Genomic DNA, 24085 nt, shown 5'->3' on the forward strand with positions numbered 1-24085 from the left:
GCTTCTGAAATTGCATGTTTTATCTTGTTGACCATTAGAAACAGAGAAAACAAGAGACATCTTTGTTCCTTGCATTGTTTCTGCTCCCCTTTCCCTGACTGGAAGCTGGATATTCTTGGGGCATCTTCTTGTGCCTGCTTCCTACTGAAAGGACAGAACATCCTCCTTTTCCTTTCCCCTGTCATGTACACAAAAAGTTTAGTGATGCAGGCTTTATATCAGAGGATGTAATGTTCTTAATATACTTCATCTGAATTTTTTAACAGTTAAGTATCTGTCTCTAGATATTTTTAATAGGCTTTGTTCTATTCACATACATATTTTTTTTATTTATTTATTAATCAAATTTATCACCACCCATCTCCCAAAAGGGACTCTGGGTGGTTTACAATAAAACATAAATAAGAAAAATATAAAACTGTAAAATATTATAATACATAATAAAATAAATACGATAAAAACCCCAATGGCTGGAAGTTCTCTGTAATTTGCAAGCAGAGCAGGGTCCTTCTAAGAAACTAACCATCCCCAGGAATGACTACTCTCTCTCCCGCCCCAGGCATGATAACAGAACCAGGTCTTTAGTTGTTTCTTAAAGTCCAGGAGGGAGGACATATGCTTTGCTAAATACAGAATCCAGTGAACAAACTGAAGGATTCGAGGTAGGAGGTTTGTTTTAATTTTTCCCTAGAAGGATCTAGTGAGTTCATGGCTGAATTGAGATTTGATTCTGTAAATCCCAGATTAATCTCACATTCAATGTGTTCACTAACTGTTGCCATGTGTTCCAAGGAGCCCATAATGTAGAACAACTTTAGGACTGGAAGGAATTTCCATAGTATTAAGAGTGAACAATGCTTTCCTTCTCTTATTTTTTTCCTTTCTTTCTGCAGAAAGAAGTAAATGATGCAGTGCAGGTAATGCATGAGCAAACCCAGCAGTCCAAAAACACAGGTGAATCGCAGACAGAATCAGAAATCCTGAAGTCTCAGCTTAAAGAGGAACAGAGCAAGAAAGCCAATGTTCAGCAAGAGCTGGAAGAGCAGAGAAATAAACTTCTGATACTGAAAACCCAACGGCCCATTGAAAGAGTTGAGGAAAAAGAAGTGATAGAGTATTATAGAGATCCAGTTCTGGAGAGTGACCTCGCTAAAATATCTAATCAAATTGAGAATGAAAAGAAGAAAAGAGAGGATTTACAGGCAGATATTGAGATAATGAATAATAAAGTCCTTGAAATGGAAAAAGATGGAAAGGTTGTGAAAAGCCAGCTGCTTACAAAAGAAGTTACAAAAATAGAGAAAGATCCAAATCTAGATGCCCAAGCAGCAAGACTCCAAGAAGAAATCTGGCATCTTCGAGAGAATTCAACTTCGTTCTCTGAAATTGAACGGCTCAGGAAGGAGTTGCACCTCCTAGAGCAGAAGCAGCCAAACATCCGAGAGAAAGTAGTGGTAAAAGAGGTGGTCAAGCTAGAGAAGGATCCAGAAATGCTAAAAGCAATCAGAACGCTGCAGATGCAAATTGATGAAGATAGTTTCAAGAAGAAGTCTGTAATGGATACAACAGAGAAACTGAAAAGCAAAATTGAGGATCTTGAGCAGCTGATTGAAGCAGCTGAACCTAAAGTAGTTGTGAAAGAAATAAAACAAGTGGAGCAAGATCCAGAGCTGCTAAAGGAGTCTTCCACACTTCAAAAGCTTATTGATGAGGAGAGGAACAAGAACATGTTATTGGCAAGTGAACTGACACAGCTGCAGAGCAAATACAGCACTGTGGAGAAGCAAAAGCCTAAGGTGGAGGTAAAAGAAAGAGTCAATGAGATTTTTCACCTAGACCCAGAAACAGAAGAAGAGATAGTACGGTTGAAGAAAGAACTCCAAGAAGCTTCAAGGAAAAGAAAAAAAGTTGACCAGGAGGTAGAAACAGCTTTGACTGAGCTGAAAGTTCTCAGATCCCAAACACCTACTGTGGAGTTTAAAGAAGTCATCCAAGAGGTGATGAAAACAGAAAAAAGCCCAGAGATATTGAGAGAGATAGACCGGTTGAAAGAACAGCTGAATGACCTTGTGAATGCAAATGGTCGGTCCCAAGAACAGCTAATCAGGTTACAGGGAGAAAGGGATGAGTGGGAAAGAGAAAGATCCAAAGTTGAAACCAAGGTTGTTACTAAGGAGGTTGTCCGATATGAGAATGATCCTCTGTTAGAAAAAGAGGCTGAATGCCTCCGCCAAGAAGTACGTAATACGTTACAAAAGAGAAGAGCAACTGAAGATGCCATCTATGACCTACAGAATAAGTACATGCTTCTGGAGAGAAGGAAGCCTGAGGAAAAAGTAGTGGTGCAGGAGGTAGTTGTTACTCAGAAAGATGCAAAGCTTAGAGAAGAGCACAACAGGCTGAGCAGGAGTTTAGATGAAGAAATAAGCAACCGGCGAAGGATGGAGCATGAGGTCCAACAGCTTCGAGCAGCAGTGGAAGACAAAGAAAAGCTGCTGAACTTCCAAGATGACAGAAACAAAAGGTTTGCTCTGGAAAAAGAGATGCGGCAGATCACCTTGAGGATAAAAGAAATTGAAGATAGCCCAACTCCAGTTCAAGAAAAAATAATCTTGGAGGAAGTAGTGAAGTTGGAGAAAGACCCAGTTCTTGAGCAGTCTAGCACCAATTTGCGAGTGCAACTAGATAATGAGAAAGCTCAAGTATTGAGCCTTCAGAGGGAATGCAAGAACCTTCAAGTCCAGATTGATGTTCTACAAAAGACAAAGTCCCAGGAAAAGACAATATATAAGGAAGTAATCAGAGTAGAAAAGGACAGGGTGCTTGAAAATGAGCGAGCACGTCTTTGGGATCTCTTAAGCAGAGAACGAACTTCCCGGCAAAATGCAGAAGAAAGTATCAGACATCTCAAAGAGATGATTGAAAAAGCAGAAGGCATGAAATGCACATGGACCAGAGAAGAAGCTGATCTCCAGAAAATTCGGAATGTGACAATGCAAGAAAAAGCCAGTCTTGAAGATGAGTTAAGGGAATTAGAAAGACAGAAGCAGCAAAAAATCCTTTTCCTTAGAGAGCAGACCAAGCTCTTGAGCCAAAGGACTGAGAGCGACAGACAAAAGAAGATCCAATTTGGCCAGGAGGTTTCTCGTCTTGAATCAGATATACTTATGGAGAAGGATAGTATTTATGAAAAAGAGAGGACCATCCGGGAACTCCAATCCAGAATCAACAGAGAAGAACTGAACAGTGAGACTCAGATGAGGGAGACTAATCTCTCTACCAAGATTTCTATTCTGGATCCAGAGACTGGTAAAGATATGTCACCCTATGAGGCTTATAAGAGATGCATGATAGATAGGAGTCAGTATATCCATTTGCAAGAACTAGAATGTGATTGGGAAGAAATCACAACCCTGGGACCCGAAGGGGATGTTTCTGTTCTTCTTGACAAAAAGAGTGGAAAACAGTACTCCATTGATGATGCTCTGCGGTTTAGAAGGATTACAAAAGAAGAATACCAACTTTACAAGGAAGGCAAAATCCCCATCTCTGAGTTTGCTCTACTTGTAGCAGGAGAAACTAAGAATTCATCCCTTTCTATAGGTTCAATCATTTCCAAGTCTCCAATTTCATCTCCTGTTTTTCAACAAAAGCAGAGCTTCTTCTCTCCTGGTCCACAGATGGTTTTCTGTGACGACACTTTTCCTATTGCTGGAGTATATGACACAACCTATGACAACAAGTACAACATTAAGTCTGCACTTGGTAAGAAACTGGTGGATCCAATGACAGCCCAAAAGCTTTTAGAGGCACAAGCTGCTACTGGAGGCATAGTTGATCTTATCTCAAGAGATCGCTACTCTGTCCACAAAGCCCTTGATAAAGGATTGATTGATAATACCTACATGCAGAGGTTGTTGAATGCTCAGAAGGCTTTCACGGGGATTGAAGATCCTGTCACCAAGAGAAGACTGGCTGTAGGAGAAGCAGTTCAGAAAGGATGGATAACCAAAGATAATGCTTTTCCTTATTTACAAGTCCAACACCTAACTGGAGGACTAATAGATCCTAAGAAAACAGGCCGAATCCCAGTATCAGAAGCTGTCCAGACAGGCCTGATTAGTAGTGATCTGGCCACATTGCTACAAGATGAATCTAGTTATGAAAAGGATCTTGTTGATCCCATCACCAAAGACAAGATTCATTATAAGGAGGCCATGGCTCGTTGCCAGAAAGATCCTCTAAGTGGGCTCCTCCTCCTCCCAGCTACCTCTGAAGGGTATCAGTCAACAATCCATTCAACCTCTCTGCCCCAATTCAGGCACTGAGCAAGGCAGCGTAATTTTAAATTTGTAAAGAGCCTGAAATGCTTTTAATCAACAGGAGAATTCACACACACAATTCTATAGATGAACAGAGTGTCTGACAGTTATAGATGGCTATGTACTATACTAGATAGCTAGACTTATTTCATTATATCAAGCTAGCAGTACTTCATAAAGAAGCATTTCCAAAAGGAGAAGGGGTCTAATATGGGAGTAAGTACAGTATATATTATAGGGAATAAAGGGTTTTTTTAAAATGGAACAAATTTCAAAATGCTTAGGAAATAGTTCTTTCCTGTAAAGTCTGAAGGGATGTATGTCACAAGACTTGGAGTTTAAAGGTCATGCATACAATAAAAGTTAAAAGACTGAATACTGATACTATCAATTTGTCATTTTTTAAAAGTGCTAACAGTCCCCTTCCCCTTGATGTGTACAATGTTTTACATATTCCTGAGTCAGCAGTCCCAGCTAGGAACTGCAGTTCAACAACATCTGGAGAACCACAGATTCTCTATCCTGATCCTGATGTAACCATAAAACTATAGAATTCAAAAGGTAAGAGTGCCAAAAATTACAAGGAAGCACATAGAGGGAGAATGCACTTACAAAGTCTAAGGCAAAATTGTTAGTAATAAAAGGCCAATCAAACTAACAGCAAGTATGCTACTATATAACATACACCCGACATTTTGTACATATTGTAAAAAAATCTATATATAAGATTAAAAAACTCTTGCCAGTTGCACTTAACTCCCGGGGACCTCATATTTGCACATAGTTTTCTTGGCAACAATGTGGTTTGCCATATTCTTTTTCTAAGATTTTTTTTTTAACTTTCCAGGCTAGCCTACAGCCCAGTATATTTCATAGTGCTTTCCCATCTAAGTACTAACTAGCTCTGATCCTACTTAGCCTTTTGAAATTAACCATAAATGGCTAGGTACTGCCACTTACCTGGGCAACAAGGCTAGAACCTTGTTTTAAAATGATAGTTAGACACTGTATTATGACTTTTCCAGTGCTTTGTTCACTTTCAAAATGGAGGCTGATTGTATCTGTCTTGAAATTGAATTGAAATTGAAATCTGTCTTGAAATTGCCCCTTTACAGCTCTTTCTGATGGTTTTCCAACCATCAAAACTTACTATAGCAAAGGTTACTGAAGCATTTTTTTATTTATGCAAACAGGAACAATTACAGTAATATTAACAATTAGTGGTAAAACTTCTTAAAGTATCAACAGCAATTTTAAAATAAATCCATGGAAAAGAACTAGGTTGCTCTTTTGTAAAAAAAAAAAACATATTTGCATAATAGGACAAGTACTTTTCATTTACTTCTTCCAGGTACTCTTCATGTACTGTAATTTCCCATACTGTTCTCCAGAGCAGATTTTCAGGGGGCACAAGGGACAAGGGAAAAGCTGAATCCATGTAAGATTTCCCTCCTTCCACCAGTGTATAGTCAGGGTTCCATCAGAACCCAGAGATCACAAGGTCTCTGGTTCAATCCAGTATATTTGGCCAAGATCAACAACTGGAGTTTGTCAAGTGTGTGCTTGTTTGTTTGTTTGTTTGTTTATTGTCTCACACTATCTAATTCAGGTTTGGGCATATTGATTATCAGACGTCTATATTTTCATTTAATTAGAAACTAAAATTCTAATATTCCTGAAAATCCGAACTGCAACCAAAGAGGCCTAAGCTTAATCATTTAATACCGTACATGACACACAGTTCTTGTTCTTTATGAGGTTGGATATATACAGAAAGAAATTCAAATGCATCATATTTCTAGATGTCTCTGTGATATCTATCCCCCCCCTTACATATACTTTTCTTTTTGAGCATGGTTAGTTTTCAGTAGTGTTGTGAACTACAGCATGAGTTCATCATATTAAAAAAAGAAAAATCAAGTATCAAGATGATACCAAAAATTAGGGTATTGCCAGATGTGCAAGCCTAATCTAAATAATAATAGCCATATCCCGGAATGTTAATACTACAGCAATGACTGAATAAAATATCACAGAAGCTGGGTTTAGTTAAACTTTTTTGTCATTCTACCACTCCAAACAGACAGCAAATCATATTCCTTTTCATATACTAAAAGCATCAAGCTTTTTCATCTCTTTATAGAAGAACTAACAGTCGTTACAAGGATCTGTACCATTTACAACTGTCAAAATGTTTGCATGAATATTAATTTCCGCAAAAGGTGAAGAACATTTAATGCCAATTACGACTGCTCCTTTGCTCAGTTGTTTAGAATGAGATAAATCCAGGTAGCTATTTTCAGCAAAGCATTAACCAGAACTTCTTTATCTCATGGCCTGTACTGTTCTACTACACACTGTTGTTTAGCATCCCGTGGAATTTGCCAGAAATACTGGTGGTTCAAAGCAGCTTTGGCTGAGATGCGCTTGTTGGGATCATACATTAGCAGTTGCTGTAATTTAGAAAGAGAGAAATATGAACAAGTGTGCCACAATCTTTAAATCCTGCCCATTTACAGCAAACCCTTGAAAACTGAAAAATTCAAGTAACACTGAAAATTCAAGTAACACTGAAATAATCTTTTCCAGTCCTCATTTTTGTCAAAAAGAACAAAAGGGTATAAGCTAGTCCACTTCTGTCCTGCTAATGAGCTTCCTTGGGCATATGTTAGCACTGGAATCAGAATGCCTAACTAAATGGGCCTATGGCTTGATTTAGCAGGCTGCCTCGTACATTCTTATTAAGTGGGGTAATTTGTGGATGCACACTGAGAGGTCATAATCCATAGAAATTAGAAATTCCTTCCTTTGAATTTCAAATTGATCTGCTGGACACATTCCAATTCTTTAAGTGGATACATTCCAATTCTTTAAGTGGACACGTTCCAATTCTTGTCACAACTATTAAAAAACAACCACAGCCCCTTTTCCAATCTTCTACTCACAAGCAGTAAGTCTCGTCCATCTCGATCCAAATTTGGAATTATCACCTTCATATCTTTCCTTGGCCATTTGGGGAAATTTCCTTTATAGTCAGGAAGATTTGTGACTCCTGGCCACAGTGATTCAGTTGGAGTACCAAGAGTGCGGAAAATCCGGAACAGCTGGTCAATTTCAGAGTCTCCAGGAAACAAGGCTTTTCTAGTCACCTGGACCAAGGAGAAGATTCATTCACCTGCATTCTTATACATATGATCTTCATTCTGGGTAACATTACTCTCTCCAAATAAAATGTTTCCATTAGAAGAATTCTGGTATATCAGAACAAAGACCTATCTAGTAGCCTATCAAGTATCAGTGGGAAGAGAGCAACAGACCTCTCCAACTATTCCAGTTCATCGTTTCCAAAATATTCATATAATCCTTAACTATCACTTTGCTATTCTCTGTCTCTCCCCCACTCCTTCCAGCACCAAGAATTGATTATGTGCCATCAAGTTAGTGTCAATTCTTAGTGACGCCACAGATAGATTTTCTCCAGGAAGACCAAAAGAATTACAGAATATAATATACTGAAAATACTTTAGAATTCTACACTCCGAGAGGAATATCTTAACCCAACACCTATCCTATTCATATGGTCATGTATACTATTAATATATGAAACTGCACTATACTGAGATTTTGTGGGCATTTTCACCTTGGTGTTTTGTACTACTTTGAGATCAGCTCCCAACTTGCCTGATCTTTCAGTGTCTGTTTTTGAGGAACTCAATCTATCAGTTTCTGAAGCTGCTCTAATTTATTAGAAACCACAGCAAACTTGGTATTTCCTCTGAACTGAAGTGGCTTTGTAGACCTTGTGAGAAGCCTATTTGTGAGTACTTTTGCATCACATGCCCTGGGCTCAGGTTAGTCATTATTCTTTCCATGCCTCCATAGAGTTCAGCGCCTTGGAGCTAGTATTTTCCTACCTGCATTTAGAATTTATTCCCCCCTCCACAATCCATCCACCGTAGCAACATGCAGTCACTGTCATTGTCACAGCTATTGGGAAGAGTGCCCACATGATATAATTTCACTTTCACAATTCATATGAAATTATAAATGCAACAGAGGAATGATGGCAAGATGGTCAGAAAGCCTGTGAAGAATTTCACTGTGTTTGTTAAGACTTCTTACAATTGACCTTTGGTTACAGAGCTCCGCTCAGATATTTTTCCAAACCACCAAACGTAACAAATGCATGTACTGAAAAACACAAAGGGGGGATTGTCTGAATTTCAGTAGCTCAATTTTGGGAACTGAAATTCAGACAAACTTCTGGGCAAAAATTACACAATTTGCCATTGATCTTTGGTAGGCAACGAATCATTCTAATATCTACTTCCAGCTCTGGTTCTCATTCTCCTACCCATCTGGCCAGCTGGAAAAGAACAGATCACTCTTTTGGCTAGAGATCTAACTCACCTCTTGTAGAGAGAACTTTAGAAATTGGATTAAATTGTCTTTGGAAACTAGTTTTTAAGCATAGGCTACATTTATGACTCTTGCCATTTCAAAATATTGCAAAAGATATCAGGAGAAGGAGTCTATGCACCTTTTAATTTAGTGCTGTAAAATGTTTGTTCTCTTAGACACCAGCAACCTCTAGTGGCTGCTTCTGTACTGTATTTCAGTCTTACAAATCAATGAACAGTGTAAATAGGCAAAAAGCAAAGAAAGAATTTGTATAGTGTTGGATGGAATTCAGTTAGATGCTGAGACTAAGCCTAATGGAGTAAACTAAAGTGCAAGCTTTTAATGGCATTTTTGGCAAGAAATAATGAAACATAAGGATTTAAATTTCCTTTAAATCTTCCTCACCCTTCCTTTTGTAGTTACAACCTATTCTATAAATAACCATCTCTCTGGGATAGGAGAAGGCAACTCACAGGCCACTTGCAGCCCCATTGCCATCCTGAGGCCTCCAAGCCATCCTCATAATGTTCTGTGAGGTTTAATGGATATTGTTTGTTTTTTTAACTCCTCCAACTAAGGAAAAAATAAATCCTTCAGTAATACCATGACATCACCAGATATGGTCTCTGAAATTGCTGGAAGAAAACTGTCTACCCTCAAATTAGGGTTTTAACAGTTAGAAACAATAGAAAGAGAGGGCATGATAGGCCCCGTATTTTTAGGACTATGCATTGATTTGGATTCAAAGAAGAAAAGGTAGTTTGGAGTACACATGGGCACTCACAAAGCACATTTCAGCAGCTCCTGAAATAAAGTGTCTTTTCCTGCATTTGCAGCAGTGTGACTCCAAAAGAAGACATGTTTCATTTAAAGAGGACAGGTCCTATGTCTGCTTCAAAACATCTTTTCCCTTCAAATCTGAATCACTATACAATTCTAAAAAGTATCATGTCTTGAAAAGGGGTGGATAGTTTTCACCAAATAGTCCTAATACTTTGATTCATTTTTCTATATAGTATTTAAAAGATTAACATGCTGCTCTTCAGTAGAATGACCAGAAAATTTACACTTCAAAAATATCAAGATAAAACATAGAAATAAAATATAATCATATTAAAAAGAAAGAGAATAAAAATTAAAGGAAGAGTATAGATTATTTGTTCTTTCCCAGATAAAGAAACAGATGAAAACAACATCAGGATAGAACAAATCAGCAAGTAATAATATAAGTTTTTTTTTAATCTGTTCAATCTTGTCTAATTCTCGGAGACTGCCTGGACAAGTCCCTGCAGTTTTCTTGGCAAGGTTTTTCCGAAGTGGTTTGCCATTGCCTCCTTCCTGGGGCTGAGAGAGTGTGACTGGCCCAAGGTCACCCAGGTGGCTTTGTGCTTGAGGTGGGACTAGAACTCGTGGTCTCCCGGTTTCTAGACTGATGGTTGAACCACTACACCAAACTGGCTCTCTAATCCAGGGTTTCTCAACCAGGGTTGCGTGGCACCCTAGGGTTCTGCGAGAGGTCACTAGGGGTCCCCTGGGAGATCACAATTTATTTAAAAAATTATTTCAAATTTGGGCAACTTCACATTAAAAAGGTAAGTTTCATTCCTTATTTTTAGTTTAAGAACATTGTTAATGCATACACACGGGCCTACACATGAAATCAATATAATAATTTTGTAACTTCTGGCCTATATTTGAGCCTGAATGTGCAGGGGTTCCCCAAGGCAAAAAAATATTTCAAAGGTTCCTCCAGGGTCAAAAGGTTGGGAAAGACTGCTCTAATAACACATATACAAGCCTTATAAAAACTTCATCAAATTGGACTAAACCCTATTTATTACCTATAATATTAAAAAGCTGCCACTACAATGTAATCTTTATACAGCTGTAAACTCAGATGCAATAATCTATAAAACCATAAAACATTCAGAGGTAATATATCCAACGAGAAATGCCTTGGTTAATAAAAAGTAAATCTTGATATGATGGCAAAATGATCACATTATCTGCAACATGAGAACATCCTTAGAATACGTATTCCAAAGACTAGACTCTACCATAGGAAAAAAATATCCAAATATTTAAAATAAGAATTTTACACACTCTCAGTATCACTGATTTTATGTCATCTGAAAAATGCAATGCATAAAACAAATCTATTGCCCCAAAAAAAGAAAAGATTTTTCAGGTTTGAGTTCTGATGATAATGGTATCGAGAAAATCTGGTCCCAGGTCAAACTGCAAAGGGACAGATGGTATCTATTGAAAGTCACTGTATTTTCAGTCAATGCCACTCTTTCTCACACATAAGCACAAAGAGATTATACAAATTCAAGTAAGTCCCACACTACTACAAATGACACTCAAGAGATATGCATTTTCTATCATTTATACTGTTTTATACTGTTTTCCTGAAACAGAAAAAGATGAATAATGTTACCATTTCTGCAAAGATACAGCCAATGCTCCAGATATCCACAGCTGTTGAGTAATATTTACAACCCAGTAAAATTTCAGGAGCCCGATACCATAAGGTTACCACCTAAAAGGAATCAAATTTAATGGTTGTTTGATATATAAGGCCTTCTCAGGTTTAATTAAGAACGTTTATTATTGAGCTATAAGTCCAAAGCACACTGAGAACTTTCCAAGTTATTTGCCAGAAATAATTCTCACATCAATACAATCTGCTGGAATGCAATGTCCTCTATTACTGGTAGTCAGACAAGTTTTGTGCCCCTTGACTTTCTTTCTCTTCCACTTTCCCTCCTTACTGGGATGCTCTGAACCCCACAACAGGACAACAAGCAATATCGTGTGGGAGATGGACAAAAGGACAGGCCAAGGATCTGGTGGAGAAATAGTCTCAGAGGCAAAAAAAAAAAGTCTAAGTCTCAGACTAACCATGTTAGTTTGCTTCAACAGAGATTTTCATAAAATCAACAGATATATTGGGACATGATTTTTTTTTTGTAACCAAGAATTCAGGAAAGTTCATACCCCAATTAATGTGAAAGTCTTGGAGGTTGCACAGGGAATTTAAAAAGATAAAAACACTATCTCTAATTTAATAGCTTCCCATTCTAGTTCCAGCTCAAGCCTTGTACAGATATTGTCTGCATGAGATGAATCCAACACAAGCAAAGCACTGAACAGCATGTTCCCTCTCTCAGTCATTTTCATGATGCAAGTGAAGATATAGCTCCCATGTGTACAGCACATATTATCTGCATCAGGGACTCTAAAGCTACAGATCATCATTTCCATCTGGTTCCAGTTCATAAGAAACCTTCTGTGTATATGTGAAGATTCCCTGCTGCAAACGATCGTGCTGTGAGCATGAAGACCACCTTTTCATTTACGTCACCAACTGAGTCATGGGAGACATTGCTCAAGACTGGCGAAGACTGGATATTTTACAAAATTTATCTTTCCCCTCCTCCATTTGCAAACTAAGTTTGTCTGCTCTGCTCCCTGAAGAGATCCTTACATCTTTAATTGTTGCCAAGATAATATAAGGCAATCAACTGAGAATATTGGTCATGATGATCCCAAGGGATCACTTTTTATTCTTTCCAACCCAATGGAATGTTGTGAAGATATTACACAAAAGGGCTCAAGATCCATCTGCAGGATCACTGTGAAAATAGACCAGAATGGGTCCATCTTTGATGCAGGGGAAGCCCCTGAAGAAAGATCACATTTGAAAATCAGCAGAATCTGACTGGAGGCTACATAATTAAAAAAACCCAGTCCTCCAATGCTGCCAACTACTCCATTTGACACCCCCACCCCACCCTTCCTTTCCAGTCATGAGACCCAGAGTAGAGCTGCTCTATAGGTTTAGAAAACATTCCAGAAGCTACGCTCTGCATGCTTTCCCTATCTTGTTTATGCAGATCTTGAACTAAAATCTCAACAGTATGACTTCTGGTTTGACACATCACAGTACAGTTTCTTTTGATATGACAACATGTTGGTTGAGCTAGCCATGTTATAAACCATGATTAATGAAATCCTGTGTCTGGGCTTTTCCCCACTTGTACCTGATCACAGCAGAACATGCCTGGCAACCTCTTTTTTCTGTTATGTCCTCATGATGTTGCCTTCATTTCACCCCAAACCAAACCTGCGGCAGTTTAAAATCCCCTTAGGTTTTCTAGTGTTAGTGTTTTTTACCCTGTAAGTAGGCAACAGTTTTAATGTGGGTGGAATCTAACATACTGCAACAACCATTCTGTCTGTGCAGTCAGGTGACCCTTACGGGGTGGGATTAGCCCACACTTATCACCCTTTCTGCACTGGCAGGGATCACCCTTTCCTTTCTGGCCCCCACGCACTGTCTTCTAGCACCATTCTCCTTTGGGCAGCAGAAGGGCACAATTCTTTCAAACAGACCTCTCCCCTGTATTCCCCAAGTCTCTGAGTCTGTCACAGTTCAGAACCTAAATTGGCCTGAACAACAGAGGAGTCTCCCTTTCTCTTTCTCTCCCCTGCTTCATCATGGTATAAAAGTTCCTATACCTGTTGTTTTTGAGCACAGGTTTAGTGCTTTTAGAGCTCTTCTGGAACAGCATGAAACCTCTGTAGCAGCTCTTTTGGAATAATTCTAAATAAAAAGGATCCTAATCATCAGCTCCCTTTTGATGCAAATGTTTTGTATCAATGCATTCAAAGGAAGTCTGATATCAGCTGAACATCAGGCGTCTTTTGGAAAAGGGTTTAGTACTATTTCAAAATACCACTGTAAACCTGCATCCTAAAGAAGCCCAGCTATCTGCTGACATCCCTTTGAATGCACCTATGAAGAAAACATACATTAAGCCACAAGTGTTGACAGATGGCTAACCCACCAGTGTAGCCATCAGTCAAAACTTGCCACCGCCCCCAGCCCTAGCCTGGAGACAAAGCAGAGTGCTGGCATTTAATGGAAAGGAAAGAAACAACTCGCATGGCAAGTGGGCCACCTACATATTGAATAAGTAAATAAAAAGCCAAAACTAGGGAATCCACCACTCCCTGTCCTTAATGTGTCTTGTACACTGTAAATAAAGACAGCACCATTTGCTGACATCAGGGCAACAAAGGAGTGCCAGTGGGGGCAGCAAATTCTATGCCAGTACAGTTTTCTTCCAGCTCAAAGACTGAGTGATAGTGAATAGCACTTTAATTTGGCTAAGAGAAGAGTCCTTAGGGTGATCTGTGAATACAATCTGTTAAGTTCAGCTAATACTCCAAACTAAAACCTCTTACGAGTTGACAAGGGAAAAGTTGATGGCTATGACCGGCTGGGTTCATACCAGCTGCATATTTCAGAGTTCCATAAGCCAGCTTATGTACATGGAACATGGTACAAATATTTTCACTCTGGTAAATGTATTTGAAAGAAGAGCTGGGATGACCAGTAATATGGATATTATTCATCTGTTCTGGCCCCCAGGGCAAGAGCAAGGGGCCAGTAAGATGTGTGTGCAGGGCAGGAAGTCTGGGGGCTTGGTACTTTTGGTTTCTTCAGAATGCTGTCAGCTCCGATAATACAGGAGCACCTTTCTTTTCTGGCTGGACGTCATGGTTACTCTCTGAATTCCCTAAAATACATAGAGTCAGAGCAAACAAATATACAAGACCAAGACAAAAACTAAAAATGATTTCATCTACATTTGAATTAAAATTCTATCAAACTAATTGAATGCCATTAACACAACTTACTCCCCATGTGCTTAATGAATTTCCCCCTTTGTCATACTAAAAATGACAATTTAATGGTAAATTTGAAGAGGTTCTGGGAGCTACACCCAAGATTTTGGGGGGCTACAGACAAAACTCCCTCTTTCTCACATGCACACACATCTCTATGTGATTCTTTTCAGGACCTAATCCAGCAACTTACATAACTCAGAGACAGGCATTACCTCATGTGTGTAGGTACGCAGTGGAACTCCAAAAGCTCTAGCTAGGCCAAAATCGGCTAGCTTGATGGCTCCCATTTCATTTATCAGCAAATTCTGGGGCTTCAGGTCTCTGTGGATAACTCTGTGAGAGTGACAGAAGCTTACACCTTGTAACAGTTGGTAAAGATAGCTCTAGAAAAAAAAGGTTCAAAGACCACGTATGAAGAAACCATAGAAGGCTGACATATCATTTCCTAAGCAAAATAAGATATAACTCAAAATTCTGCCACCATATATGGGCTGCAAAAATATTGGCAGCCACTAAGTGATGGCAAAGGATTAGAATAGAATATATCTCTTAGCTGCCACGTAGTGATCTTTGCTAACCAGGTGTCTTATCCCTAGCTAGCAAACAAAATAAACAGATTCCAGGTTTGTACCTCTTTTTTAGCTCTGGAGAAAGACACTGCTCTCCTTTAACCCACCAAAAAGCAATTTGGAAAGTCTGGAGAAGCATGATGGACTTGAGCACCGGACTGCTGGGAGGAGGGGGCTGGAGTAAAGCTTTTCCCCCAGTGAGCCTATTCAGAAGTACTGCAGTCTTGAATCTTCTCATCTGACCCCAGGAACAAATGGCAGGTGTTAAAGTCGCCACACGTATAATACATACACACAGCGAACTTGATCAAAATAACTGTCCCCAAACCTAAGTGCGACAAGCAGCCTGGGGTTTGTCTGTGTGCGCCTTCAAGTCACAGTTGACTCCTGGCGACTGCCCGGACAAGTCCCTGCAGTTTTTGTAGCAAGGTTTCTCAGAAGTGATTTGCCCTTGCCTGCTTCCTAGGGCACAGCGAGAGTGACTGGCCCAAGGTCACCCAGCTGGTGTCATGCCTAAGGTGGGACTAGAACTCACAGTCTCCCGGTTTCTAGCTTGGTACCTTTACACCAAACTGGCTCATAGCCTGTGGTTTACCAATGTGTATTTTTGGAGCACATCTTCCCATTTCCCTTGCTGAGATAGTAAAGGTAGCTAATCAGTCTTTTTGGTGGGACAACATAGCAGGAAAAAAGTCAAGAAGCTAAGCTTTGCCTGCCTCAGGCCATTTCTGAATTTGTGCTTATTGCACATCTTTTGAGATCACTGGAAACTTTTGGACAAGAAGTAGTATTTGCTTAACTCTGCTTTCAGATATACAAGACCATTCTACACTAACAATTTATTTATTTTATTTTATTTATTTAATTTATATCACCGCCCATCTCCCCCAATGGGGGACTCTTCAACAATTACATATTGTTTGAATGAAGACAACATTATTAGTGGGCTTTTCAAATATTATATGCATATCAACATTCTAGTGCCTTTTCCCCCTTAAATAACAGCTTCAGGATAACATTTTGTATTAAAAAAAACAGTATGAAATAAAGCTGCTTAATAGTTTGCAGAGCTGCTACTTTTGCAGTGCCAGATCATTCCCTCAAATCTTTTTTTTTTCCTTCACAGTTAAAAATGTATTTTCTGAACATGGGCTGGGAAATCCAAGCAGATTTGAAGGGAGATGTAATTGGAAGAGGAAACTCAGCAGGAAGAATAAAGACAATGTATTTAATTCTTCCCATAACATCTTCATTAACAACTGCTGTCAAAACTAGCTCTTCTGTCATGAGCCAGACAAAAAACAAAATGAAGTATATGTCAAAGATTTTGCAATACTCCAGGTAAGAAGAGCTGGCAACCCTTTTGACCACAAGAATCACATGGGATACCAGCTGATCAATCAAGGGCCACAAATACATACATATGCACACCCAGGGGCACACTCTCAGCCCTATGAGGTAGACCAGATCAGGAAACTAACTCCACAGAAATACTAGAACTGTACTTTATTGAGCCAGGCTATAATAACAGAATCTTACAAGTCTGCGTGTGTTTTTCCTTCCCTCCCTCTTATACCCCAGGGAGTCACAGCGGGGGGGAGCCAGTCTGTCTCTTTCTAACACTGTCCCACCTCCCTGGACTCAACGCGTACTTCTGCACCTGTTACTGCCTTAATGGCTTCTGGATGGTTTCTCCAAGATTATCTCCCTGGCTCCCTACACCCATAAACCCATACATATGCATACACACAGATATATACAGTCACCCCATCTTCTCTTTCCTCTTCCCTAGCAGAACAGCCCTTTCCTGCAGCTTCCAACACATTTAATTGTATAGCTGGCCGGGTACTATGGCATTCCTAGGAATCTGACAATCGCATTTTTGGCAGGCAACCAGAAAGTACTGTTGATTGCAGTGGACCAGAGAGAAGATTGTTGGTGCACAAGGGCTGTAGGTTGAGCTTTAATGTTATAAAGGAACAATCTGAAATTTGATAAGCAGTTTGAAAATGTCCTAGCCAATTACCAGTGATGGACAAAGGACAGTTCTCCAGATTGGAACATGTGAGAGAGGATATTTGTGCCGCTTGCTACCTTGACTAAGCTTAGAGGAAGTTCTCCTGTACGAGATGAGTCCATGTACTTTTTAAGATCTTGATTCAAATATTCAAAGACTAGGTATAGCTTCTTCTGATTATGTACTACATCAAGGAGCCTGAAAAAAAATTAAGCCCAATGACTTGAGTATTTGGATTTGGAAAAACTAATATGATTAAACAAAAATAAAAGATGTAAGCATGATTATTACAAGCTCTTCAGTACAGCAGAAGGAGAATTAATGTTACAGGGTGATTACAGTGCACTAAGATTATGGAAAATCTAATTTGAAATCTTTACATGAAACTCACTGAGTGACCTGAGCCAATTATCTCACCTCTCAGAGCTTTAAAGGATAAAACAAAGGAAAATTGTGCAAGCCAATCTGAGTTCTTTGGAGGTAGTGGGATAAAATTGTAATACACAAATTATTGAGTTAAACATCTCAGGGAGGTGTTTAACCTCCCTGGTCTATTTTTTTATATGAATATATGCAACATTGGAATTGCTATCTGTGAGAATACTTGATATTTACACGCCATATTCTAACAGATATAAAGACCAGTATCTTTTCTTACCTCACTATATTTGGGTGTTTCAATTCTTTTAACAATGAGATTTCTCTGATTGCTGTGCTAGGTACTCCTTCTGTATCCCTGTGGGGGAAACACATTTTAAGATGAAGCAATCCCAGTCTTTCTAAGGAATGTTTTGGGCAGAGTAATATTTCATCATGAAATCATTCATTATTTATGATTGTAAGCCACCCAGAGTCACTTGTTTAGATGGGCAGCTATAGAAATTAAATAAATAAAATAAAATAAAATCATCCTCTCATCCCTCTTTTCTATGGATTGCTTATGGGGATTGTTGTTGGAAATCCTGGCAAATCCAGCATGCCTCATTAGTATGTAAATTGAGTTTGTCCCAGGATACAACTCTCTGTGCTACTGAGGAACCTGTTTGTTGCCACTCCCACTCTCTCTCTCTCTCTCTCTCTCCCTCCTTCACTGGGAGCAAAGCATGCTGCATGCTTTGCTTCTCGCTCCATCTTGGGCCATGCAGTCAGCCTAAGAAAAGGAACTGTTTTCCCACTTTTCTTCCACGCAGCTCTTGGCAGCTATAGGGCTGAGAGTTTAGGGTGAATTAAGTTTAGAAAGAACAGAAGATACGAGGAACTTCATTTTCCACCGAAGATGGATGTAACAACCAAGAATAAAGTCAGTAAGACTCTTTTTACTTATCTTAAACCTACTTTGTCTAAGTGTGTGATTCTTTATGCTTCGGAGGGCTGAATGTGTAAGATCAACAACCTGTGTTTCTCTGATGTGCTCATTGAAGCTATTTAAGATAATATTCTTTTTCTGTGCACAGTTTCTTCCGCTGTGTTAAGCTCTACTCCATTCTGTGGTCCTAGCTGTCCACTAATGGCTTCAATTGTCACACAATCAATCACAGATTCTTTCTCTGGATTTAACCAAAACTACTCTATTACTATTCTCAACCTACAAATCCCCATCTCTCAGGATGAACTACTACCCTACAAGATTTAAAAACTAAATTTTTTCAGTGGACATAGCAAGGAGCAGATTAGTTTTGGGGAGGCAGAGAGTTGTTACTGAGGTGCTTGGAACACAGAGCAGGAGGGGAGGACTGGCGGACAGGATCTAATGTAGTCAACTTCAGAAAATTTTGAGCTAGCTATCACACTTTACTTTAAACATTCTCATGATCAGGTTATTAATTATCAATGATTCATGCACTGCCTGAAGCAACCACCCTTTTATAGAAATTATGCTGAGGGTGAAAAACATTTTTCAAGTTAGTTAACACTTGGTATTACTGTACACATCCTGACAGAGAATATCTGTTGCCTATCTGAGGTGATCCATAAAGACTCTGTTCTTGTGAATATATATACCATTTATTCCACTGCTATGAATCTGGCACACAGGACTTGGTATAAATGAATATAATGCAGATCCTTACTGAAGATAAGTAAGTTTGAATATGTCCAGTGACTGGATAGGATATTTGGGGACCTTTGTAGCAGAACATGAGACATCAATAGATTGAGATCCTCCTGGTTTCTGATAAAATTCCTCTATCCAGCCCAGTTGTGCCTCACTGGGAAAAGTATGCATGCATAGAGCTCTCATTTACAAAAACTGTAAGACACAACTATATTCACACATCTGCCGTCACATCCAGTCTGAGCCTAAATTCATCATAGCCTACAATCCGAAGGTGCTTGCTATTTTATTGTTAGGGATACTTTGAAATATAGTTGATCTGGCACCTATTGGGAATGTCATATTATCAGTATGAACAAACTCCAACCAATGCTTTCCAGAAGTGGTTTTAGAAATCCACATTTCTCTCATCCTAAATATGTTTCAAGAAACACCAGCACTTTTTCTCAGTCAGTATTCCAAAATGCTATTGAAAATCAGTTTAAGAGCAGCAGATTTAGGGGAAATCTTATGAACTAAAAGTTTAGGGTCTAGCTCCAATACTTACGAATCAAGTCGGATCTTCTTCAGAGCAACTAACTGGCCTGTTTGCTTGTTTCTTGCTTTATACACGACTCCATAGGTGCCCTCCCCAATCTTCTCTACTTTCTGGAATACATCTTGGAATGTGTCCATTTTTTGCTTTCTGACTTGGTGCTATAAAATGTTACTCAGAAATTTAGCAATAGTACTATTTTGCCATTTCTATATATCATAACATTACACGCTGTCATTCTTTTTATCCCCTAGAAAGCAAACTACATAAGTTTGCATGAATGTTATTTAAAGGCCTCTTTTAACAACATCTTTAGAATAGACTACCATCTTTTTTCTAACATTTTAGCTTCTGTTAGTAAATGAATGGCTTCTACAATATTTGGTTTTTACAATATTTATTGTGCCATTTGGGCTCTTGTTTCTTTTTTGCCCACCAAAAAAGTTTTGCCTATCAGTGCGTTTCACACACCAATCGATTACATCCACTTATTTTGGCTCTCTTGCACACACCCCGCCCCGTGGTTAGGGTTATTGATGGTTGACAGTTACTTCTGCCAAGGTATGTACTCACGTCATAATCACAACAATCGATTATATCCATGGTGGGCAAAAACTTTTTGGATATGAGATTTTAACACTAGTAGTTAAAGGAACTACTAGTTCCTTTAACACTAGGCAAAAAAGGAACAAGAGCTACCATTTGTGCTAACCAGTCCAACTCCAGGAACAAAATATCTCAGTTCCATGTTACAAATGGAGACCTACTGTATACAGGCCAAAACATTTAGCATAGCATGTGTACGCCCCCATTTTCCCCCATCCCCATGTACATAAGGCTAAGCTAGCCAAGTTATTCTGGAACATGAAACAGAAAATCTAACTTCCCTGACAATAAAAGTACAATTTACAATTTACTGTCCCATAGTGGCATCCTTACTCTGCCTAAGTGGTAGCCTATCTCTAGATGGACAGCCTAATTGGCATCCTAACCTTCCTCCAAAGCCTCCAAGAACAGTTAGGACTCATAGTAGTACAACAGGCAAGACTGAAGGACAATAATTTGCACAAGCAAACCTGGTGAATTTCATCATCTAGCACAAATGGGCTTCTCCCACCCAAGAGGGGTTCTCAGGTGTATTCATTTCCTCTCAGTTTGCCGATGAAGCACCAATGTTATACTAACATGTGGAAAAAATGTGCTCCTTGTTATAACAGGGTCACCCATGAGTTTGACTGTGGACCTGGCAACTGTCTTAGTCAAGGATGCAGGGAGTTATCTTCTAAAACATGATAGAAAACATACTATCTCATCACCAATGGGGGAGTAGAACTCCCTTGCCACAGATTCTACATACGAACTGGAAAGCATTGGAGAAAAATCTGTAAGAGGCAACTTCTAAATTTATTTTCATCCCCATTTATATTTTCCTCTCCCTTCTCACTTGTCCTTCAGGGACAAGATGAGGTTTATTTTCTCTATTCAGTTACGACAACACAGACTACATCAGCCTCCAAGATTTATTATAGGTTTACAAAGCCAGGTCAAGCACACATGGACATGTCCAGTAGCACTCCATGGGCAAGACCCTGAAACAGAGAAAATAGGGTGCATTTATAATTAAGCAACAAGGAACTACAGGAGTATAAGGTGAATAGTTACAAATCGACTATAAAAAAACTAAGTTTAAAATATTCTCTATGCTGTACCTGTTAAATGAAAAACCACAACTTCAGCTAGCTCCAAATGCTCTGCAGAACTTTATCTAATACAGAGTTGAAGCTATTATGTGCTTGCTAATTAATGGCTGCTATATTTAAAACTCTGGCTATGCTCAGGAGCCCTACGCCCAAAAATCTATTAATACTCAAATTGCTTATACTCTTCCACAAAAGCAAACGCCATCTTGCTCTTTCCTTGGGTAGCAAAATACTCTGCCCCCACACCCCAGCCCACAAAGCTGATTTGAAACCAAGACAGGCATGAAAAAAACCTCTTTATCAGGTAGGAAGGGAACTCATGGCCAGAAGATATGGTGGTGACTGTTTGGGGAGAAACCACCAGGGAAAGCTATTGTCTTCAAACCTCTTTGAGAGCTTTCAAGAGGCACCTCCTCTGAGGAAGGAGCTCTTGAACTCAGTTGATTTCTCTCCTCAGAGTTTCAGAGCTGCAGCTACTGCAAAGCTCCCAGACACAAACAACCAAGTTGGTACAGTACTTCAAGCATTACCCTTATGGGATCTTCTGGAATGTAGCATTTTTGAAAGCGACACATATATCTCCTAATTGGAAAAGGCCTCAGGCCCAGACCTCCAACTACGAAAACCAGAATATTAGCCACTGACCAACCAGCCACCACCTCCACCCGCCCCCCGGAGCTTTCATGAATCACCATTGCTAAAAGTGGGTGTTCATGTGTAAAATTAAGCCTCTGCTCTCCAAAAAAGGCCTCTCACCTGCTGATCTAACCTCCCATTCGCCTCCATGCCCTCCTTCCTGCTGAACTACAGACTTCCCAAGGGATCAAAATACACCCCACTTCTGCACCACCAGAGGGAGACAGGAAGGTGTGTATCGACACCAAACTGGACTGGGGAGGAAATTAGAACCTTCCCCTCGAATAGCAGACTTCAAGCGCCCTCTGAAGCCAGTACAGAAAGTTAGGGGGGAAACTAAGTACAGGGTGAACTTTATGATGCTTCCAGTATAAGTAATTAAGCATTTCGCTTTATTATTTTCCGTGTGCAGACTAATTTCTCAGAAACAGAAAGCCAACTGACAGTATCCTCGCCTCACCGTTCTGGCTGATTTAGTTCTCCTGTATAAACTAAAAAAGAAAAAAACCATTCCTGTGAAGAGAGAATTATAATTCAGGGTAGGCCTGCTATAAGATACAGCCTAAAGATGAGTAATGCATTTTTCCCAGCCTATTTCTATGCTTTAACAGTTTATGGTTTGAAAATAAAAGAATATTATTTTGAATATGTAAAATAGAATGCCAGGCAGGGGAAAAAAAAGCATATCCCTCCAAATCAAGAATGTTTTCTAATTTGTAGGAGCTCTTTCAGGTGGGGGAATAGTTTATGCTACTATAATTAATTCAATAGGTGAGTGATTGCAACAGTCTAAACTCAAAAAAGGTAAGGAAGAACTGGTGGATATTTTTCTGCTCAGAACTTTATTTATCCATTCATTATAGCCATAAACAAGCACTACAGAATCCAATAAAAATACATAAAAATTATGTATACCCAATTCAATATGTTCCACTTTTCCTCTATCCAGCTCTAATGCATATTCCTAGTTCTTAATTAATCTTTAATGGGCAATATATACCTAGCACTGAAAATTAATGCTGTCACTAGTATAACTTCCAGGGAGAATTCTGTTGTATCAGACTTCATTTGGTGATGGCACAACAAAAACCACTTTTCAAATTCATATAACCATATTTGTTTTTATTAAAACACATATGCATACATGCACATACATATCACACACATACATACTGATAACAGTAAGACAGAAACATTGTAATGGAAACAAAATATGACAATAAAATATGACAATTTAAACATTTCTGAAAAATTTGACCAGAATTATTAAAGCATCCTTAATAAAACATCAGTATAATCAGTGGTATGAAGTTTTCTGTTGGCCACCTTTATTCACAAATAGTCCACAATTCTTGAGGCCTTGACAAATTCCAAGTGCTGGGATTATAGCCAAGGATATATATCTTTGACAGGCATCATATTGACAGTCCTTTGAATATCAACGCAAAATGTCAACAGTAGGGCAAATACAAACCATTTGAGTTAATAGTTTAACTTCTGAATTTCATCTGAATTGCATCCTCAATAGCAAAGCAATTGTAAGCAAACTTCCTTTCTGCTGTACCAATCTTACCTGTCATAAGTACGGATGGTGAGTAGGAGGAAGCCCCTATCCAAGGGGGAAAACACATGCGTAGTTTAGTGACTTTGAGCTGTCATTCAAAGACAGCTTCGGTTCTCTCCCCTCTCATATTTAACATCTACATGAAACTGCTGGGTGAGATCATCCATTACCATGGGATGAGGTATCATCAGTATGCTGATGATACTCAATTGTATATCTCCATCCCAGGTGAAGTAAGTGATGCTGTGACCACCCTGAGTGTCTGGGGGCTGTGAGGGTCTGGATGGGAAACAACAGGCTTCAGCTGAACCCTGGTAAGACGGAGTGGCTGTGGGTTAAGGGCTCTGCCATATCCGGGACTTTGTCATCTTTGGTTCTGGATGGGGTTGCACTGCCCCAGACAGACCCGGTGCATAACTTGGGGGTCCTCATGGACTCACAGCTCCTGCTCAAAGAGCAGGTGGCAGCCGTGACCAGAAGGTCCTTTGCACAACTGCGTGTTGTGCACCAGTTACGCCCCTTCCTGGATCGGGAGGCCCTTCGAATAGCCACTCATGCCCTTGTTATCTCCCATATAGACTATTGCAA

At 39.3% G+C, this 24085-nt stretch overlaps 2 protein-coding genes across 2 annotated transcripts in view; one reads left to right on the top strand and one right to left on the bottom strand.

Moving 5' to 3' along the window:
• The window catches only part of EVPL (envoplakin), a 66988-nt gene extending 62290 nt beyond the window's left edge, over positions 1 to 4698 (top strand). The window contains exon 23 of the mRNA XM_063293050.1: positions 894 to 4698. Coding sequence (XP_063149120.1) covers positions 894 to 4328 — 3435 coding nt within the window. The 3' untranslated portion in view covers positions 4329 to 4698. The remainder of the gene's footprint in view (positions 1 to 893) is intronic.
• Positions 4699 to 5632: 934 nt separating this feature from the next.
• On the bottom strand, positions 5633 to 19755 carry CDK3 (cyclin dependent kinase 3). Its single transcript, XM_063293051.1, has 7 exons — positions 19610 to 19755; positions 17668 to 17745; positions 17087 to 17207; positions 14636 to 14806; positions 11164 to 11265; positions 7268 to 7471; positions 5633 to 6775 (listed from the first exon to the last, which is right to left on the bottom strand). The coding sequence occupies exons 1-7, from the start codon at positions 19735 to 19737 to the stop codon at positions 6653 to 6655; spliced, it is 927 nt and encodes a 308-aa protein (XP_063149121.1). The 5' UTR covers positions 19738 to 19755; the 3' UTR covers positions 5633 to 6652.
• Between the last annotated feature and the right edge of the window lie 4330 nt (positions 19756 to 24085).

This window comes from Candoia aspera, chromosome 2 (genome assembly GCF_035149785.1).
Source record: "Candoia aspera isolate rCanAsp1 chromosome 2, rCanAsp1.hap2, whole genome shotgun sequence".
NCBI classification, from domain to species: Eukaryota; Metazoa; Chordata; class Lepidosauria; order Squamata; family Boidae; genus Candoia; species Candoia aspera.

Excerpts from the sequence above, each read along its gene's own strand:
- CDK3 (XM_063293051.1), bottom strand. The coding sequence starts at position 19,737 with ATGGACACATTCCAAGATGTATTCCAGAAAGTAGAGAAGATTGGGGAG. Across the intron at positions 11,266-14,635 it reads TGCGTACCTACACACATGAG|GTGGTAACCTTATGGTATCG; the intron begins GTAATGCCTGTC and ends GATTCCTTTTAG. Across the intron at positions 6,776-7,267 it reads ATGGACGAGACTTACTGCTT|CAACTGCTAATGTATGATCC; the intron begins GTGAGTAGAAGA and ends TCTAAATTACAG.